This window comes from Hyaena hyaena, unplaced genomic scaffold (assembly GCF_003009895.1).
Source record: "Hyaena hyaena isolate Hyena2069 unplaced genomic scaffold, ASM300989v1 scaffold_326, whole genome shotgun sequence".
NCBI classification, from domain to species: Eukaryota; Metazoa; Chordata; class Mammalia; order Carnivora; family Hyaenidae; genus Hyaena; species Hyaena hyaena.
Genome location: NW_024080959.1, coordinates 6,872 through 24,338, shown reverse-complemented (window position 1 = coordinate 24,338; position 17,467 = coordinate 6,872). Strand labels below are relative to the sequence as shown.

The 17,467-nt window shown below is 35.0% G+C and overlaps 1 protein-coding gene across 1 annotated transcript in view; it reads left to right on the top strand.

Moving 5' to 3' along the window:
- The window catches only part of SLCO1B3 (solute carrier organic anion transporter family member 1B3), a 58,118-nt gene extending 42,279 nt beyond the window's left edge, over positions 1-15,839 (top strand). Inside the window, exons 10-14 of the mRNA XM_039249012.1 lie at positions 1,589-1,754; positions 3,825-4,009; positions 9,575-9,639; positions 12,756-12,873; positions 15,626-15,839. Coding sequence (XP_039104943.1) covers positions 1,589-1,754; positions 3,825-4,009; positions 9,575-9,639; positions 12,756-12,873; positions 15,626-15,839 — 748 coding nt within the window. The remainder of the gene's footprint in view (positions 1-1,588; positions 1,755-3,824; positions 4,010-9,574; positions 9,640-12,755; positions 12,874-15,625) is intronic.
- Positions 15,840-17,467: the final 1,628 nt, after the last annotated feature.

Here is a 17,467-nt window from a genome sequence, read left to right as displayed (position 1 = left end):
TTTAGCCTAAAGCCAGGTCCCTAAAAGCAAGTATAGTAACTGCTATCTATTCAAAAGAAAGCAGTTAAAGTTGTATGAGATTCTTTTCATTCAGTAAAATTTTACTGAATACCTCCTTAAAGGTCAAGAAGATTTATAGGATACATCGCTGCCTTCATGAAAATCATAGTTTAATGATAGCAAATAGTAGAATAGATGTATTCAACATTTGTAAAGTACTAGTAACAGGACTAAATTTTTAATATGAATTAGTGCAGAGGTTCTTAGAATGTGGTCTGAGGGTCAATAGGGGTCCCTGAGACCTCATTGAAGGCTCAGGAGATTCTAAACTATTTTTATAATAATACCAGGATGGTAATTGTCTTATTCTCATTTTCTCATGAGTGTATAGTGATATTTTCTAAGGCTACAATAATGTAATGATAGCATCAGTCTGGTGGCTAATAATGTGTGCTTGTGTATTCTCATTTATTAAAAATGTTTAGTATTAATTTCTAATTAGAGTATATACATATCAATATCAATACATATAATCCACTTGAAAATACTTAAATACTGCTTAGTAACACCCCCATCTTCACTCAGACATTTTATACTGAGAATAAAACTTGAGAACTGCCATATTAATTTTTTTTCTAAGAAGTCCCTATGCAATTGATGTTATTATCTGTGACTTATAAGTTACAAAACTATTTCAGGAAGAGTAATCACAAGTATCTTATTCAAAGATAATTAATCAATTCTCAGTTATTATTAAGATTTTTATGAGAAACAAAAGCATAATCTAAAAAATCTACAAGCAGAAAATTAAATTATATAAATAATCCATTTTATAGTTTTAGCTGTACTATGAAATCATATCTTATATATATAACCACATTTTATAGTCCATCATTTAAAAGTATGTTGCCGTTTCATTTAAAAACTGTATGGAGTTTTTCCTGTCTTTTTCAACTGAATTTATTATTCTTGATTTTTAAAAATTGATCATTAGGAGTTCTGCTTTGACCATGTTGAATTCTTTTCTTATGTGGTTGGAATATAGATTTGAAAATTCAAACTAAGTAACACTAACAGATTCATGGGACTTTATAGTAAGCTGAGGAGAACCTTAGTTTATCACCTTACTGAAGAGAAACTGAGTCTCATAAAATGAAGTGACTTGTTTAATGAATAATTTCTTGGTAGGATCATGAAGATCTCCTATCCTAGTCTTACTGATCCTCTTTTACATTTTACAAGTCATAAATCACGTCTGCGTGAAGATGGGGAGTGTCAATAAGCAGTGTTTAAGAACGCCATTTTTGCATCATCATTCATCAAGTTTCTCTAACTAATTAAAACCCAACTGTTTTCCTTGTTTCTCTTCTGCTCTCCCCTGCTTTCTCCCTCCCTGCCCTCTTCTTCTTTCTTCTCCTTCTCCCCTCGTGCCCTCCTCGATTCCTCCTTTCTCTTTGCTTCCCTTTCCTGCTCTACCCTTCCTTTCTCTTCTCTCCTCCTCCTGTTACTCCTTCTTCTCTCTCTCTCTCTCTCTCTCTGTCTCTCTCTCTCTGTCTCTCTTTGATGTATGTCTACCTTATATTTCCAGAAACAATCCAGTGGTATCTCACATAAATGTACCACTTTCTTCTTGCAACTCAGACTGCAATTGTGACAAAAGTCACTGGGAGCCAGTCTGTGGAGACAATGGAGTAACTTACATGTCGCCTTGTCTAGCAGGTTGCAAATCGTCAAGTGGCAATAGAAAGCCCATAGTGAGTATTTGTTTTTACTTTCTCTTCTTGATCAAAATCACTTATTTTATTTAGCAAGTACTTATCAAATCTTTCTGTAACTAAGGTCTCCAATAAAAAGATAAAGGAAAAAGGTTGTGTAAACAGAAGCCTCCAGTAAAATTCTGCTTGAAACACAAATAGATTTTTCTGTTGCTTGAATTCTCATTTGAGAGTATTCTTACTTTCCCCCTTGAATTTATGAGACTATGACCTTCGGGAATTTAGGTGCATTTAAGATCTCTAGGAAGCACTTCACTTGACTAATTAGATTAAATTAGAGGTACTTTATCTCCTACCCTTCAGCAGCTAGGGGAAAGTCCTGATCCAAACACGTGTCAGCACTTTCTGCCTTTCCAGGAGAACAATCTATATGCAAAATTGCCTTAGGCTCACTACCCTTTTGACTTTCCAAAAAAATAATCAAAGCTTCATGCTCACTTGACTTTCCAATTTTTAGTTTCCAATTTTGATATCTCCAAGGGTGGCACTTCTATCCAGGATAACTTAGTCATTTGTCTGCCTTTTCCCAACAACTTCCATAGAAATACTATGCCCTTCTTCACATTCCCTTCCATGCAAACCATGGGTTCTCTCTAGTTCTCTCAGTTAATTTCCCATAGTTGGGTATCAGGTATTCCACTTCCAATCTACTGAATACTCACAAAGTTGAGGAGCCATTTTCCTATCACCAACATTAGCAGTATAATCAGCTATGATCATTGCCCTCTTCCATACCTGTCTTTATTTTCAAACTTTTTCCATCTTTTCCTTGTCCCTAATCCTATTAATTATATTATTGAAGTGCACTGAGAACTTTGAAGAATAAAACACCTAGATTCTTTGATGCCAGGCCATTAAGTAGCGCAAACAAGGTCCAAGGACTGTACTTAAAAATCCATATTTTATATTCATGGCTTTAGTGCCATTCACTGAGAGTGCCCCCATTTAATCCATGGTCCCACTTGGCCCATTGAGAAAGGCCTGGAAGAGACATGATGTTAGAATCCTAAAGAGATGTCTGTGTACTGTGGAAACATTTTCTTAATCCTGGCAATGACTGTAACATTTGGGGACTACTGTTCTTTTGCCAAATCCTTAGAAATAATCCCTCCCTTAGTAATCTCTTCCTAATCACTCAAAATAATGTCCTTTTACTTGATTTTGGTTTTATTGGTCAATAGGCTTGATACAGAAAGGATTCCTCCATATTATTTCTAGTGAAGAAGAAAAGTTTGATCATCAGATAAATATTGATTCAAATTCTTCTCCAATTTCTTCTTCAGTAAATAGTCTAGAGTACTAAGAGGTTTAAGCTTCCCTTAAACCTTAGTTTAGCCTAGCCTTAAAACAGAATTTATTAAAACCACCTATATAAATAAACTGCCTGCCAAATCAAATCTCTAAAATCATTCGTTCCTAAGATTTCTTCTCCTGTGCTCTATTCATGAGTATTCTGTTGTGTTGAACCTCCCTGGTAATGGCATCATATATCCTCTAATCTGTCATTGTGCTCTTGGATGTTGTGCTCACTGGACAAAGTAGTTCCAGTCTGCCTGCCTAGTTCCTATTACCCTAGATTCTGCCCCAATTCTAGTGGGTAGCTCTAGTCCCAGGTTTTGCCCCCCATAAAGATACTATATTTTCTGGATTCTCTGAGTAGCCTCTCCCCAGAGAATGTTCCTGACACTCGGTAGGATTGCGGAAGAGAGTAACTAGATGTTTTATAGAAAGTAAGAGTGAGTGGGAAAAAAATATTAAAAAGAATTTATATTGATGAGAAATTATTTACAGCATTTCAAACATTAATTTTTCTATTCTTTTCTAATTTTTAAATTAGAAATGAATTAAATGTTAGTAGTGAATTGCTTTTTTGTTTTCTGGTGAGTAAAACAGGAAACAATTTGCTGTCCAACTATTAAACAACTGTATTTTTAAAAACTGTAAATATTTTAGCTTGATGGATGAGACTTCATTAGCTATAGTGAAATGTATTTATAACCCAGTCATATTTTACAAATATATTTGTAATATTTCAAAAACTATTTTTAGGTGTTTTATAACTGTAGTTGTGTGGAAGTAACTGGTGCCCAGAACAAAAATAATTCAGTGAATTTGGGAGAATGCCCAAGAGACAATCAATGTACAAAAAATTTTTATATTTATGTCACGGTGCAAGTCTTGAATTATTTTTTCTCTGCATTGGGAAGCACCCCAACTATCATGCTGGTTTTTAAGTAAGTATGACTTTTTAAAAGCATTTAATCTATATTTAGACTATAAACACACCTAATAATGTACATATTTTCCATAATATATTTGGAACATGAATTTATATTTTGTTACATTTTAATTTTCAAAGAATGCATTTTCTTAGGATTATTGTGATACTGCAATGCCATAATTAATGATAAAAAGATTTCGCACTTTCTCCTTTTACTAAGAATTTGTGACATAGAATGATTGACGATCGCTTCAATTGTGAAAAAAAAAAATCCATGTTGTGATTCCAAAAGAACTTCTAATTTTGAGATGCCTTACACCAGGATGGGCCTGTCAGAGTGAATCAACCATTGATTTAATTGAAAGAAAACATTTGGGAACCAGACTGTGTAATATAAACCATCTATGATATTCTAAAGATTTTAATTTATTCTCACAATAGCTTTTGACCTGGTCTCTCAAATACCCTCAAAGATAAGAAAAAATATATGAGCAGAATTCATTCCTTTTTTCACTCATTAGACAAATACTTAGACCATGCTTGAAAAATATTCCATGGTGAATAAAACAAATACACATTAGAGTATGACAGGAAATACTGATGTAAGAAAAATAAGCTTAAAGATGAATACATGATTACAAATTGTCATTAGTACCAATAAGAGAAAAGAACAATATTAAAGAGAATAAAGAGGAAAACCTAATTTAGAATTGAAGTGAGGAGCAGTGAGGAAGAGGACTCAGAGACTTCTCGAAAAAAAAGAAAGCAACATTGAATCCTAAAGTCTAGAGAATAAGTTAACATTAGCCAAATGAATAACTTTATAGAAAAAAGGCATAGGTGCCAATTCCTCAAGATCAAGGGAGCTGGAGTGTTTGAGTTGATTGGAACATGCTGAGTGAGAGGGCTATGACATAAAATAAGATTGGAGAGTTAGGAATGGAGAAGATCACACAGGCCTGTGGGTGAAGTTATTATTCAGTTACCTAAACCTGAAAACCTATTAAAACTTGTGTGTAGGTCTCAAAAATATAGAGGTGTAAATATGGTGACCTGGGATAACATCCAATTTAAACTTTTAGGACCTAGGTAGTTGACCACAAATTCACTGTCAGCCAACAAACATGCCATGGAAAGGAAAGAAAACAAATGTGATAAGCTGTGTTAAAATCAATATACACGAGTAGACAGAGTCTATAATTGTTTACATTCTATTCTTTCCCCAAATCTTGTTAAACTATTTATGCTAGTGTATTCTACAGCTATATCTCCACCTTAATATAAAATATTGTCTACTCAAAAACAGAAGTCTTCCATATTTACCAAAGTACAGATTCATTAACTATTAGAAAAAAATCTCTCTCAAAACTCTTTATTAGCTTTATCTCAATAGGTCTTAGCTTTTTCATTTAAAATCCTTGCACAGTGAAAACAGTTTTAAAGAACATTGTTTCATCATTAATGACATTTATATTTTACCTTATTAAGTAATTAAGATAAACATCACCATTTGCCAAAAACATTTACTGATCTCGCACCAGCTTTTGATTTTAATAAAAGAAAACTTTTGTGAAGCAGACTGTAGAATAAAAATATAAACTTCAGTCTATTAATCATTTACCAATGCTTACATCTTAAGGCTATTATTAAAACTAGACTAAGCAGAATAATGATATCCACTCATTCATTATATTCATTTTGTATGTCAGTCACAATTCTAGGAGCTGAGGAAAGAACTATGAACATAAGTGATAAAGACTTTGCTTTTACCAGCTTCCAGTGAGGGTGAAGGATGGGGCACTTGATGGGTATAAGAGAAGAAACAATAAGAAAGTAAACATGTAAAATAGAAGTGTTAAGCACTAGGAAGAAAAATAACTTAGAGTAAGAATTTAGAGGTGGGGTAAATAAATGACAATAATTCAAATATTGTGCATTGGAAGTCATTTGATAAGAGAGCAGAATAAAAAATGAGGGTGTAAGCTATGCCGATCTGGGGATAAGTGAAGAGCATGATCCAGATAAAACATATCCTGTGGGTCATGGTAACAACTTTGGAATTTATTCCAAATGTATTAAGAATCCAGCAGAGCCATTGAGCATTAGAATTATACTTATCCAATTATAAGATGAATCTGGCTGTTGTGTGGAGATCAAGTTTTTTGGAACTCAAGAACGGAATCAGGGAGAATGGAAGGCTATGATAGTTCTTCACAGGATGGGAGTTTGATTGAGGCTGGTGATGGTAATGGAAGTAGAAAGTGATATGAGTTTGTCTTTGATCTGTTTAAAGACCAAGTCAATAGGATTTGCTGATGGATTGAATGTGGCATGTAAGAAGAAAATTTAAGGATGACCCCAAGGTCCTAGCTCAGCTCTGAGAAGATGGTGGTGCTTTCAACAAAGCACTAAGACTAAGGAAGGGTAGGTTGAAGAAAGTGGAAAAGCGAGAGTTTGTTCTATCCCTGTAAGTCTGAGATGCCTATTGATGAAATATCGGAGCTGGAGACATTAATTTTGGAATGAATAGCATGCAGATATTATTTAAATTCTTGGCATGTTGAGATCTTCTAAGGATTGAGTACAGACAGAAACAAGATTCTAGAACCAAGACCCAGGCACTCCAATGTCAGAAACTAAGAATAGGAGGAGAATCCATGGAAGGAAACTAAGAAGTAGACCCCATGAGATTGGAGAGAAACCAAGAGGGTGGGTCATGGCAGTTAAAGGTTAGGAAGTAAGTGTTGGATTTCATTATGTGCTGGTAACCACTAGCTTTAACAAAAGTAATGCATAAAGATAGGAGGAAAGAAGGGCTGCTTTGCAAAGGATCAAGAGAAAATGCAGGAAGGGGAAGTGAAGATACTCAGGGAAAATCCTTTATATTAGTAATGTTATATAAAGAAGCAGAGAAGAGGTATGGTAAGTTTGCAGGGGTGTGGTGTCGATATTTCTGTTTCTGTTAGATATTATAGCTTGTGTGTGTACTGATAAGAATTATCCAGTACAGCTTAAGGAAATTGATAGTACAGAAAAGAAAGGGAACAATGACAGGGGAAGATGAAGGGGATATGAGCAAATACACAGAGTTTGCTCTGTAACAGAAAGGAATGTCTTCTGTATGAGTAAAAAAAAAAGTTAAGTCATACAAGGGTATTGAAAGTCTGTTCTGATTGTTTCTACTTTTTCTGCTAAATAAAATGCAAGGTAATTAGCTAAGAGAGAGGATTAAAAAGAAGAGGCTTGAAATGAGATCAGAAAATGGGAACTAGTCATCTTGAAGGCTGGGAGAATAAACTGGGAAAATGGACTAGTAAAATACAGTAGGATTGTACCAGAGGCCCTGGGGGGTTGTACTTATGAATTTAAAATGTGCTTAGTCAGGGTATTTCAATGATTTCCTCCAGTCAGCACAGCTCTTTAGGTATAGGTGCAGAAAAGGGAGTGGTTGAATGAAAGCATTTTTGTTTGGCTGGGACAATAACGGATGAGAGTGACAGGAAAATTTAAGGTATATGAAAAGAAGGATTATAATGAGAGAACATGGTAGGAAAGAAGTGAGGATGTGAAAATGGAGATGGCTTGGGACAAGGCGGAGGGTGGCAAGGTCCTGAGGAGCCCTGTGGGGCCGAGCTTTGTTGGAGTTGTTTTATCGGAGAGAGCGAAGTTAAGAGGTGGTTATGAAGAGGGATGCTCAAAACTGGTAATTAGGGAAGTGAAGTATGTACTGATTGTCATGGCCATGCAGTGGGTGAGATAAGACCAAAGGGATGAGGAGGGCAAGAAACATGTAGGCAAGAGTATTGGAAGGATGGTTCACATGGATTATTAAAATAACTGGAAATAGTGGCAGATATAGTTTTGGGGGGAAAATGACAGTCTAGTACTAAAATTGCCAAGAAATGATGGAGGTAGTGATGTGCAAGTTTGTAGATACTGCAGCCAGTAAGTTAGACGATGGTATATTAGAATGTCACACCAGTTGAGGGAAGTTAGAGATCTTTCAGAGTAGACACTAGGGTCTGGAGGTAGGTGAAAGAAAAAGAAAGAAAGAAAAGAAAAGGGATAGAGGGAAAGAGAGAGGAAAAGAAAAGAAGGAAGGAAGGAAGGAAGAGAAAAGAAAAAAGCAAGGACACTTATTCTTGAGGCCCAGTGAGACTGCAGGCTGTGGGAGAAAAACAGCCCCCCCTTGAAAGAGTTGCATAGAAAGTGAACCATCAGGGGAAACCAGGCTTTGTTAAAACAAGAAAGTGAAAAGGTTCCCAGGAACATATGATCTAATGATTTTGCTGGTAACAAGGGATATAATGGAAGAGTTTGAGTGATGTAAGAGGAGCAGGAGACTGGCTGTGATTAAAGAATGAACTAAACCATGTGAAGGTGGGAGCCCAGGCACCGAGAAAATGGAAACTGATGCTAAGAGAGATTACATGATTTCTCCAAGTCACTTATTTAATATGAAACACGATTTATCTCTTTATTCAAGAGCAAGAACTGGCATGGAATGTCATAGGGGACACTTAGCAAATGTCTGTTGAATGACTAAGTCTGCTTATCTTTATGAACAAATACAGTCATCCAAACAGTTCAAATTTAAAAAAAAAAAATCTTTGTATTAGTTAATCAAGTATTTCCGTAAAAATAGGGTTTTTGAGCCCCAGTCAACTCCTCCCTATTCTGCCACTGCTGCTGGATAACTGATTTCACTTGAAGTGTATTAGGCTATCACAGATGTGGTAGTGTCACTATCTCATTGAACGCAGAAAAATGCAATGATGGAAAGAAATTTCTAAATAGAAGAGTGAGTTAATTTCTAAAAGAGAGGAAAGAAATATGCTTGCTCCTTTAAAATGACATGTAAACATTAGACACTAGAATACACAGATATCTTTTTTGACCCTCCTGGTTATATTACATGGTTTATGAATCACATTAGTGAACTTTGCTTTTAGCAGCAATGGCAGAAATAAGATGGTAAAAGAGTTCTCCTCATACCAAGACCTAGGTAAAAGTATCTGCTGTATCATGTGGCCTGTGTCAACTGAATGGGTCATATGAGATCTGTGTCTTTTTAGGCATAATAAAATCTGCTCCAATCACAAACCGAGAGAATTTCAAAGGATCAAATGTGAAAATGTTAAACTATCTTGAAATCTCAACATATTGAAAAATAAGAGAAGAATAATTATTATCACTCAGATGTTCCCCTTTAAAAACAACTGAAAGACAATTTGAAATAATGTCTGCTAAACACTTGAGGGTTTTCATTTGATCATGAAGAACAATGCCACTGAGATTTTACTTATTTATTTGTTTGTTTATGAGAGATAGAGAGTAAACAAGGTCAGGGTGAGAGAGAGAGACAGAGAGACAGAGAATCTTAAGCAGGTTCCATGCTTAGCTTGGATCCTCATGTGAGGCTCTATCTCATGACTCTGGGATCATGACCTGAGCCAACATCAAGAGTCAGATACTTACCTGACTGAGCCGCCCAGGCACTCCAAGAAATGTTTTACTATTGAACTCAGTTTGGTATTTTGGAGATGTTTAATGTTTCTTTGCCTTTTTCTTATTTCAGAAATGTTCAACCTGAGCTGAAATCCCTTGCAGTGGGTTTCCATTCACTAACTATACGAGCATTAGGTATGCTAAATATATAGATTAAAATTTTAAGACATAAATTTTCATGACAAAGCTCACAGACTGAATATAATTAATTTCCAATTATAAGAAATTTTTAAAAGGTACAACTCAAAATAATTTCTATGTTTGTGGTAAATAAAAAGTAATGAGAGGAAAACTAACTTAAAAGAGAATTTGATTGTTAATTCTAGTTGAAGCCACAGTTTAACGAGAACAAGGAGTCATCATATTTGTTTTACACTCTTTCTAACACAAAGATAAGTGATACCCCAAGTTTCTCTACTTTCAGAATTAGGGATATTACTTCCCATAGGCAATGCGGAGGGCGTTCCTTCTACACAAAGACTTACCATCTTCCAAAACAGCTTGGAAGTCCTGGGAATCCAGTCAGGATAAGATTGTGTGAAACAACAGGAGCGGGTTTTTTGCTGTCCCACTTCTCTAAGGCTGGGGAATCTAACCTTTATCAGTAGTTAAAAATGCAAGAGGAATGAGAACTAAATGGTAGGACTGAGCATCTTGAACTATAGGAGTGTTCTGAATGAAAGAAAGCTCAGAAAATTGGTATGGTTTGGGTTTTTGTTGTTGTTGTTTGGGGTTTTGTTGTTTGTTTGTTTTGTGAAAGAGTAGGACTGTAGACTCTAGAGATTAGAGTCCTATTTTTAAATATTCAAATGAAGTGATTAGTACAAGATTTAGGATATCATCCTTTACCCCTTATTCTCATTTGCCATTTATACCACACAGATTTCCCTTGTTAGCTCAACAACTCCTAACTCCTGTGCAATCCCCTTTGTAAGTCATATTAACATAATATGCTTATTCCTGGGAAATGGGGAAAGAGCATCATTCCTCTAGGGATTGGGATGGAAGACTCACCATGGCCAGGAAGCAGCCACCGATGGTAGAAGGAAAAGTAAGTGGGAGGGGTCAATCCCTGGGATCTCTGTAAGCAAAATAAAGAAGCATAACTCTATGGCTAATTGCATTGGAGAAGTTGTGCAAGAAGTATATCTGGGGAGAAGGCCACAGATCTTCAAAGGTAGAAAAGGGAAATACAAAGTGCCTGGAGAGAAGAAGATGGAGGTGCTGCAGGATTTCACTTAGTTCTCAACCCAGGCTTCCTTCTGTTCTCTAATCTCACAGCTCTGTCTGTCCTGGAAGCTCCCTGCTTCCAGATACAGTGGACATGCCTCAGTACTAGAAGCTAGGCCATCACAGCTAGAAGATGAAAATAGAATGTGGGGAGCAAGGACTTCTCCTTAGATACTGAAATAAGATTGAGACTAGAATAAATTCTTCTAATGCTATAAAACAGAAAGCAAGAAGTTTTGCCATCCTAATAGCGAGCACATTATTTTGATATGTCCAATATATGGCACAATAGAATCTAACTGCTTTTATGGAGGGAAAAACTACATCCTGAGTAATGAACTTTCAATTCACAAATAATTGTCTTGAATACAAAATATGTGTAAATTGTGTGGGGGAGTCCACAGAGAATCATTAAACTGAAAAGGATAATCAAAAATAGATTATTTGGAGTTTTAAAATTCTAGTAATGGTTTAAGACCAAGGTTGTCATGTAAAACATTTAATGCATTAAGTTTGGTCATTAAGTTTGGTGGTATTATCAAGAGAAAATAAATTATTGGCATGGATTTTTCATGTTTCAAAGGGTGTCTGTGGTTTTTGGAAAGCTACAAATTTCAACCCATCTTCTCAGTACCAGTTTTCCTCAGATATGTTTGGCCCCAGACACCAGACTTTTATCACCTCAGATTTCTCACTCTCAGAAAATTGAGACTACTTAAAAGTAAATGGAATCAATAAAATTTTTGAAGTGTGAATCACTACCACTTTTATGTAACAAAATAAAAATTGCCAGTCACTCCTCAAAATACAAAGAGAACAAAGTAAAATCATGACCACTTCAGTTCCACTATATGGAATATAGATCTCTACTAGCATGTCCCTAAAGTTTTATTCAAATTATCAGTGCTTTGAACTAGGAGTTTATCTCAGAGTTTATTAAAATAGCAGTAGGAACAGACAGGCACTTCTGCTATAAGGCAGCAGATGTATTTCTAAAAAGTCTTGCATTCTGTAAAACCATACACTCAAATAAAAACTGGGTTAGGCACAGACTACTAGACACCTAGGCATTGTTGTGATCAGAACATTAACAAAAACAAAATTCAGCCACAGGCCCTACCTTGAACTGCCCACACTGCTTCAGGAGGTTTTAAAAATGTGCACAATCAATGGAGAGAAAATGCAGGATTGTGGGCTTTAATGACACCAAGAAGGTGGAAGGGAGTTCTGAGCCAAGAAAGGACAACCTATCAAGAGCCTAGAATTCTGTCAAGCTGGGCCTCTACTTGTCTGGGGAGGAAGAACTAAGTGCTAGCATTTACCTTCCAATTTTTTGCTTATTTATTTATTTTTGAGAAAGAGAGAGGGAGAGTATGAACAAGGGAGAGGCAGAAAGAGAGAGAGATTGAAAATCCCAAGCAGGCCCTACACTCAGTGTGGAGCCTGACACAGGGCTCGAATTGTGAGATCATGACCTGAGCAGAAATCAAGAGTTGGACGCTCAACTACCTTAGCCACCTAGGCACCCCTATCTTCTAATTTTCTTAAGAATAGGGTTCAAGACTCTCTGACTTTGCAGTAATTGAATTGAGGGCATTTTCCTTTTCCTGTGAAATTACAATTCTACTCCCATTCTGCAGCTCTCCTTGCCTAAAAAATTACATATGAACCAGCACAACTTCCATGTTTTACTGGCAACATTCTCCTTTTCACCAGTTAGGCTTAATTTGCTTGGGAATTAGAAGAAGAACAGAGTGTACAGGCATTTAATGTTCCGTCTGCTCTTCCCTATGTATGTTGGCATGGTGAGGGAGATAACAGACATCTATGCTATTATATGTGATTTGAGACTTTGAGATTCCTAACATTCTCAATTCTTGAGTAAATTTAGGTAAAAACAATGAAAGAGTGCTCTAAACTTTTCAACTTTCACTTCATCTAAAGTGTACCAATGTGGAATATCACCCAGTTGTGTTTGAAACATGTTCCTTGAATTGACCTTTTCTCATCTCATGTTGCAGGAGGAATTCCAGCTCCTATGTATTTTGGGGCTCTGATTGATAAAACTTGTATGAAGTGGTCCACCAGCAGCTGTGGGAAGCGAGGGTTTTGCAGGATGTATAATTCCATATTATATGGGTAAGTTGTCCTAAATATATTTCATTAATTGATTTTTCCTTTGTATTAATTCCTAAAAGATGACATGTAATTTCCAGTATAATCACAATAATGATTATATGTACCATTTAATGAACTTTGTATTCCTATTGTATCAGGCAGCATGGTTTCTCATTTTAATACTCTTAGCAACTGTAGGAGATGGATATTTTTTCCTTTTTCCTTAAATATGAAGAAATAAAGACTCAAAAAGAATAACTAATTTGTTCAAAATCATATAGACAATAACAAAAGGATCTGGGATTTTTACTCAGTCTTGTTGTTATTGTTGTTTCTAACATCTCTCCTAATTTCAATAACCTTTTGGCTTCTCTAAGGAGACACAAAATGATTGGCTGAGGCTCAGGTCATAGATCTGGGAAAAAAAGATAAGCATTGTTTCTACACTCTTCTATTCATGAGGAAACAACTGGATGGTCATCTAGAAAAAAAATAGTTGCAATAATACTTTAACCTTACATAAAAACTAAGTGCACATTAATGAAACACATACATTTACATATGAAACTACAAGGATTAGAAAAAACTGTGGTAGAAATATTTTTAATTATCTAGGAAGCAAGAATGTGTTTCTCAGTATGATCCAAGGCCCTAAAACCCCAGTAGAAAAAAATGATTAAATATTTTAAAATCTTTGTGTCCCAAAACTCAGGCAAAGTTCAAAGACAAAAGGTAAATTGGAAAAATAATGTCTAACTTATAATCACACAAAGGCAAATGTCCTGAATATATACAGAGCTCCTTTAAAAAATAAAAAATAAACCGTGTCAAATGCTGGCAAAGATAAGGAACAGTAGAAAATCCATTTCTTTGCTGGTGCAAATGCAAAATGGTATTGGCACTTTAGAAGAGTCTGACAGTTTCTTATAAGGCTACACATAGGTTTGCTATATGGTCAAGCAATTGTGCTCCTAGGTATTTACCTAAATAAGCTGAAAGTGTAGACCCATACAAAAACCTACATACAAATATTTATGACAGCTTTATTCATAATTAGCAAAAATGAAGCAACTAAAATGGTTTTCCATAATAAATGGGTAAACAAACTGTGGTACATTCATACAACAGAATACTATTCAGTCATAAGAAGAAATGGGCTATCGAGCTACAGAAAGCCAAGGCAGAATCTTTTGCCCAGAGTAGTGAATTCAAGCCCCACACAAGCTTGATCTCACTACCCTGAGATAAAGACCTGAACTAAGATCAAGAGTCAGATGCTTAACCAGCTGAGCCACCCAGGCACCCTGAGACAAGGAAGGATCTTAAATACACATTGCCAAGTGAAAGAGGCAGTTTAAGAAAGCTACTACAGTATGATTCCAACAAGATGGCCTTCTGTCATGAAGTTTGCAACATTTCAACTAGCTGGCAATAACTAACCCTTTTTAGAACTCAATACTTTGAAGCTCACTCATGGCCCTTAGTACTTTCTTTTGGTCAGTTGTATTCATTGCCTACTTTTACTTTGCAAAGTAACTGCCTACAGATTGCCTAAAGTGGAATTTTTTTAAAAAAAGTAGTGTGTTCCCCAGTGAAGAAACAGCAATAAGTTAGTTTACTTTATGATTTTTATGGATTTAATATTTTGAGGTAACCAGATAATTGTTCACTGATTTCATCTACAATAGACAAATAATGTAAACAATTCCTACTCCAAGGGGTAGAAATCTACATTATGATATCAATCCCAAACCTAAACACAGTTTACTCAAGTTTTCTCATCAACAGTTACATAACCAGAAACTCATAGTAATTTTTTTGGTAACAATAGAAGTTCTGAGAAATTTAACATTAGTGTGAAATAACTTGACATAACCCAAAGATGAGACAATATATTTGAAGGTTTAAAATATTTATTTTATTATATTTGCAATACCACAACATTCTATTGTAATTTTAATAAATTTAAGATTATATGGCTCAAAATTCTATACATTTATTGATCTTCAATTAAGCCTAATAATTGCTCACATATTTTTGTATGTGTGTAAAGCTTGTCAACAGTTGACAATGTCATGTGGCCAGTGAATGTCCCCTAACCTACCAGGTCAGTGACCATCAGTGTTTATTACTCATTATAATCACCTGAGGAGTTCTAAACACTACAGATATTGGTGTCGCATCTTCAGAAATTTTTATTTAATTGTTCAGGGGGTGTGTCCGGGGCACAGGATTTTAAAAAGTCTCTTAGGATAATTCTAATGTGCAACCAAAGGTGAGAATCATAAGTATCGACCACGTATGCAAGATAACTTACTGTAGTTTTGTTAAAAACTTCCAGTAGGCCACACAGCAGGGGTTGTGGACTGCATTTAGCCTATAAATTAAATTTTGGCTCCCAGTTCAATCTAAATGGATTCAGTTTGATGATCTAATAATTAATTCATTTCCTTTATAGTCTGTTTCCATTACATATGAATTAATCCATCTTTGAGAAAGTTAAACATTCCAAGTATACCTTACTTTTATGGAAAGCATTTAGGTAGATCATTAATCATGCTTAGTTTCTGTGGCTTAAATCCTTTTAAAATAAAAAAAAAAACCCTCCCATGTATCAATAAAAAGAACCACTAGAATTGCTGTCTTAATATTACTATGTATAATTTCAAACACCATTTTTTCCCCTTTTAAGGTCTTCTGGTTACTGGAGAGCAACACTGTAAATTGTTCTAAATGATTTAAAATGGAAATTGACTTTTTTCTCTTTTAACAGAAAAACCTACTTGGGCTTGATTGTGAGCTTAAGATTTTCAGCACTTGTTCTGCTTGTTGTATTAATTTTCGCTATGAAGAAAACATATCAAGGAAAAAATACCAAGGCATCAGAAAATGAAAGAAAAGATATGAATGAAGCAAACTTAGAACCCTTAAATAGTGATGGATATTTTGTACCTTCTTCCAAAGCAGACAATGAAACACATATGTAAGGGGAAGAAGAAAATTATGTTGCTGTGTTTTAAATCAACATTGTATTAAATTAGTAAGATGTTATTTTGAGCACTTCTTGGTCCTTTCACTGAGACTTCTCACACTCTTCACTCATGAAGGTATAGTAAATCACCTATGAATTTGTAAAAATGGACCAGACTATTAAAAGCAATGAGAGTACTTTGTTTAGGGTATGGCTATGCATTTGAAGTGAATATTAGAACATATGATCAGTACAAATTTATAATGATATGGTTACTAGGTAATAAAACAAAAAAAATGCATAGGTAATTGTAACTCAATAAAACCAGTGACTAGAAAATAGAAATAAAAAGGGAGCAGAGAAATAAATAACCTAAATAAGGATTTCTCCTAATACTTAGGAGAATGCTTTAAAAAAAAAAAGTATTAGGCTATTTTTTTTTAACCAGTTTGGTTAACTTGTTACTCAAGCATGAAGTTAATGTGGTGGAGACTTTATACTCTGATGACATCTGTCATTCATGTATTAAGTCATGTATTTCATAAACCTCGTTAGTTTATAAGTTGAAATTGCATTTGACCAGGACCCCCTGATGCATCCTTTTCCAAGTTTCTATTAAAATACTAGTGAAGAAGAAGAGATAATTGAGAATTTGCAAGCTATGATTGTCACACAACATTTTATAGAATGTTAAGTTTCTTTCAGGCCCATGGAAATGGATTAAGAAAACTGACATTAAAATAAAAAGAAAGAAAGAAAACTGACATTAACTTGAGAAAACAAAGCCCATTTACAAGATGTGTCTTCATTCCATTTGTCTGCTCCCTGGAAGACATGGAGTTTGTACCAGATAATTTACCAGCTGTTTCTCAATAACATGTTTGTGTGTGTGTGTGTGTGTGTGTGCGTGTGTGTGTGTGTGTGTGTGTGTGTGTTTGGTGCACCAAGAGACGGTTGTCACATCCCCACAAATAGGATAAGAGAAGAGTGGATGAGAACAAATATTTGAATATTGTACTTCTTAGGTGACAAGAACTTTATACTGAGTGCTAAAAAATTGTAGTTTTTATACTCAATAGGTTAAAGGACAATTTTTTTTTTTGCATAATAACATGTGAAACTTTTTTTTAAAAAAGAAACCAGTTATGCAACCACTCCAGAGATTCTGATTAAAAACATTTGTCAGGCATCCTGGACATCTCCTTAAAAAAGTGTATATACAGTCCCTGATAAAGAAATACAGAAAACCACAGGATAGGAGAAGGTATTCCTGAGTATAATAAAGTCACATAATCTGAATGCTTGCTAAAGCTGAGAATTAGCCTAGTAGTTATGTATATTAAACTATTCTCAAGCTGTAGCCCTAAGAAAAGATTCATTACTCCCACAAGCAGAGATTTGGAAAAACCATCAACATGTTAAGTTACTATATTACAAGTCTGATGTGACCTTGTCTCAGAAATTTGAGAAAATTATGAAGCTGTTTCTTAAAGTATTGTAAACAAAAATAAAGGCAACATCTTGAATATTTATTCAGCAATTTTTGAGTGTCAAATATCTTTCAAATGTCAAATATCTTTCAAGAAAAATGGAATATAATAGTAAACAAAACAAAGGACCCTATGTTGTAGAGCTTATACTTTA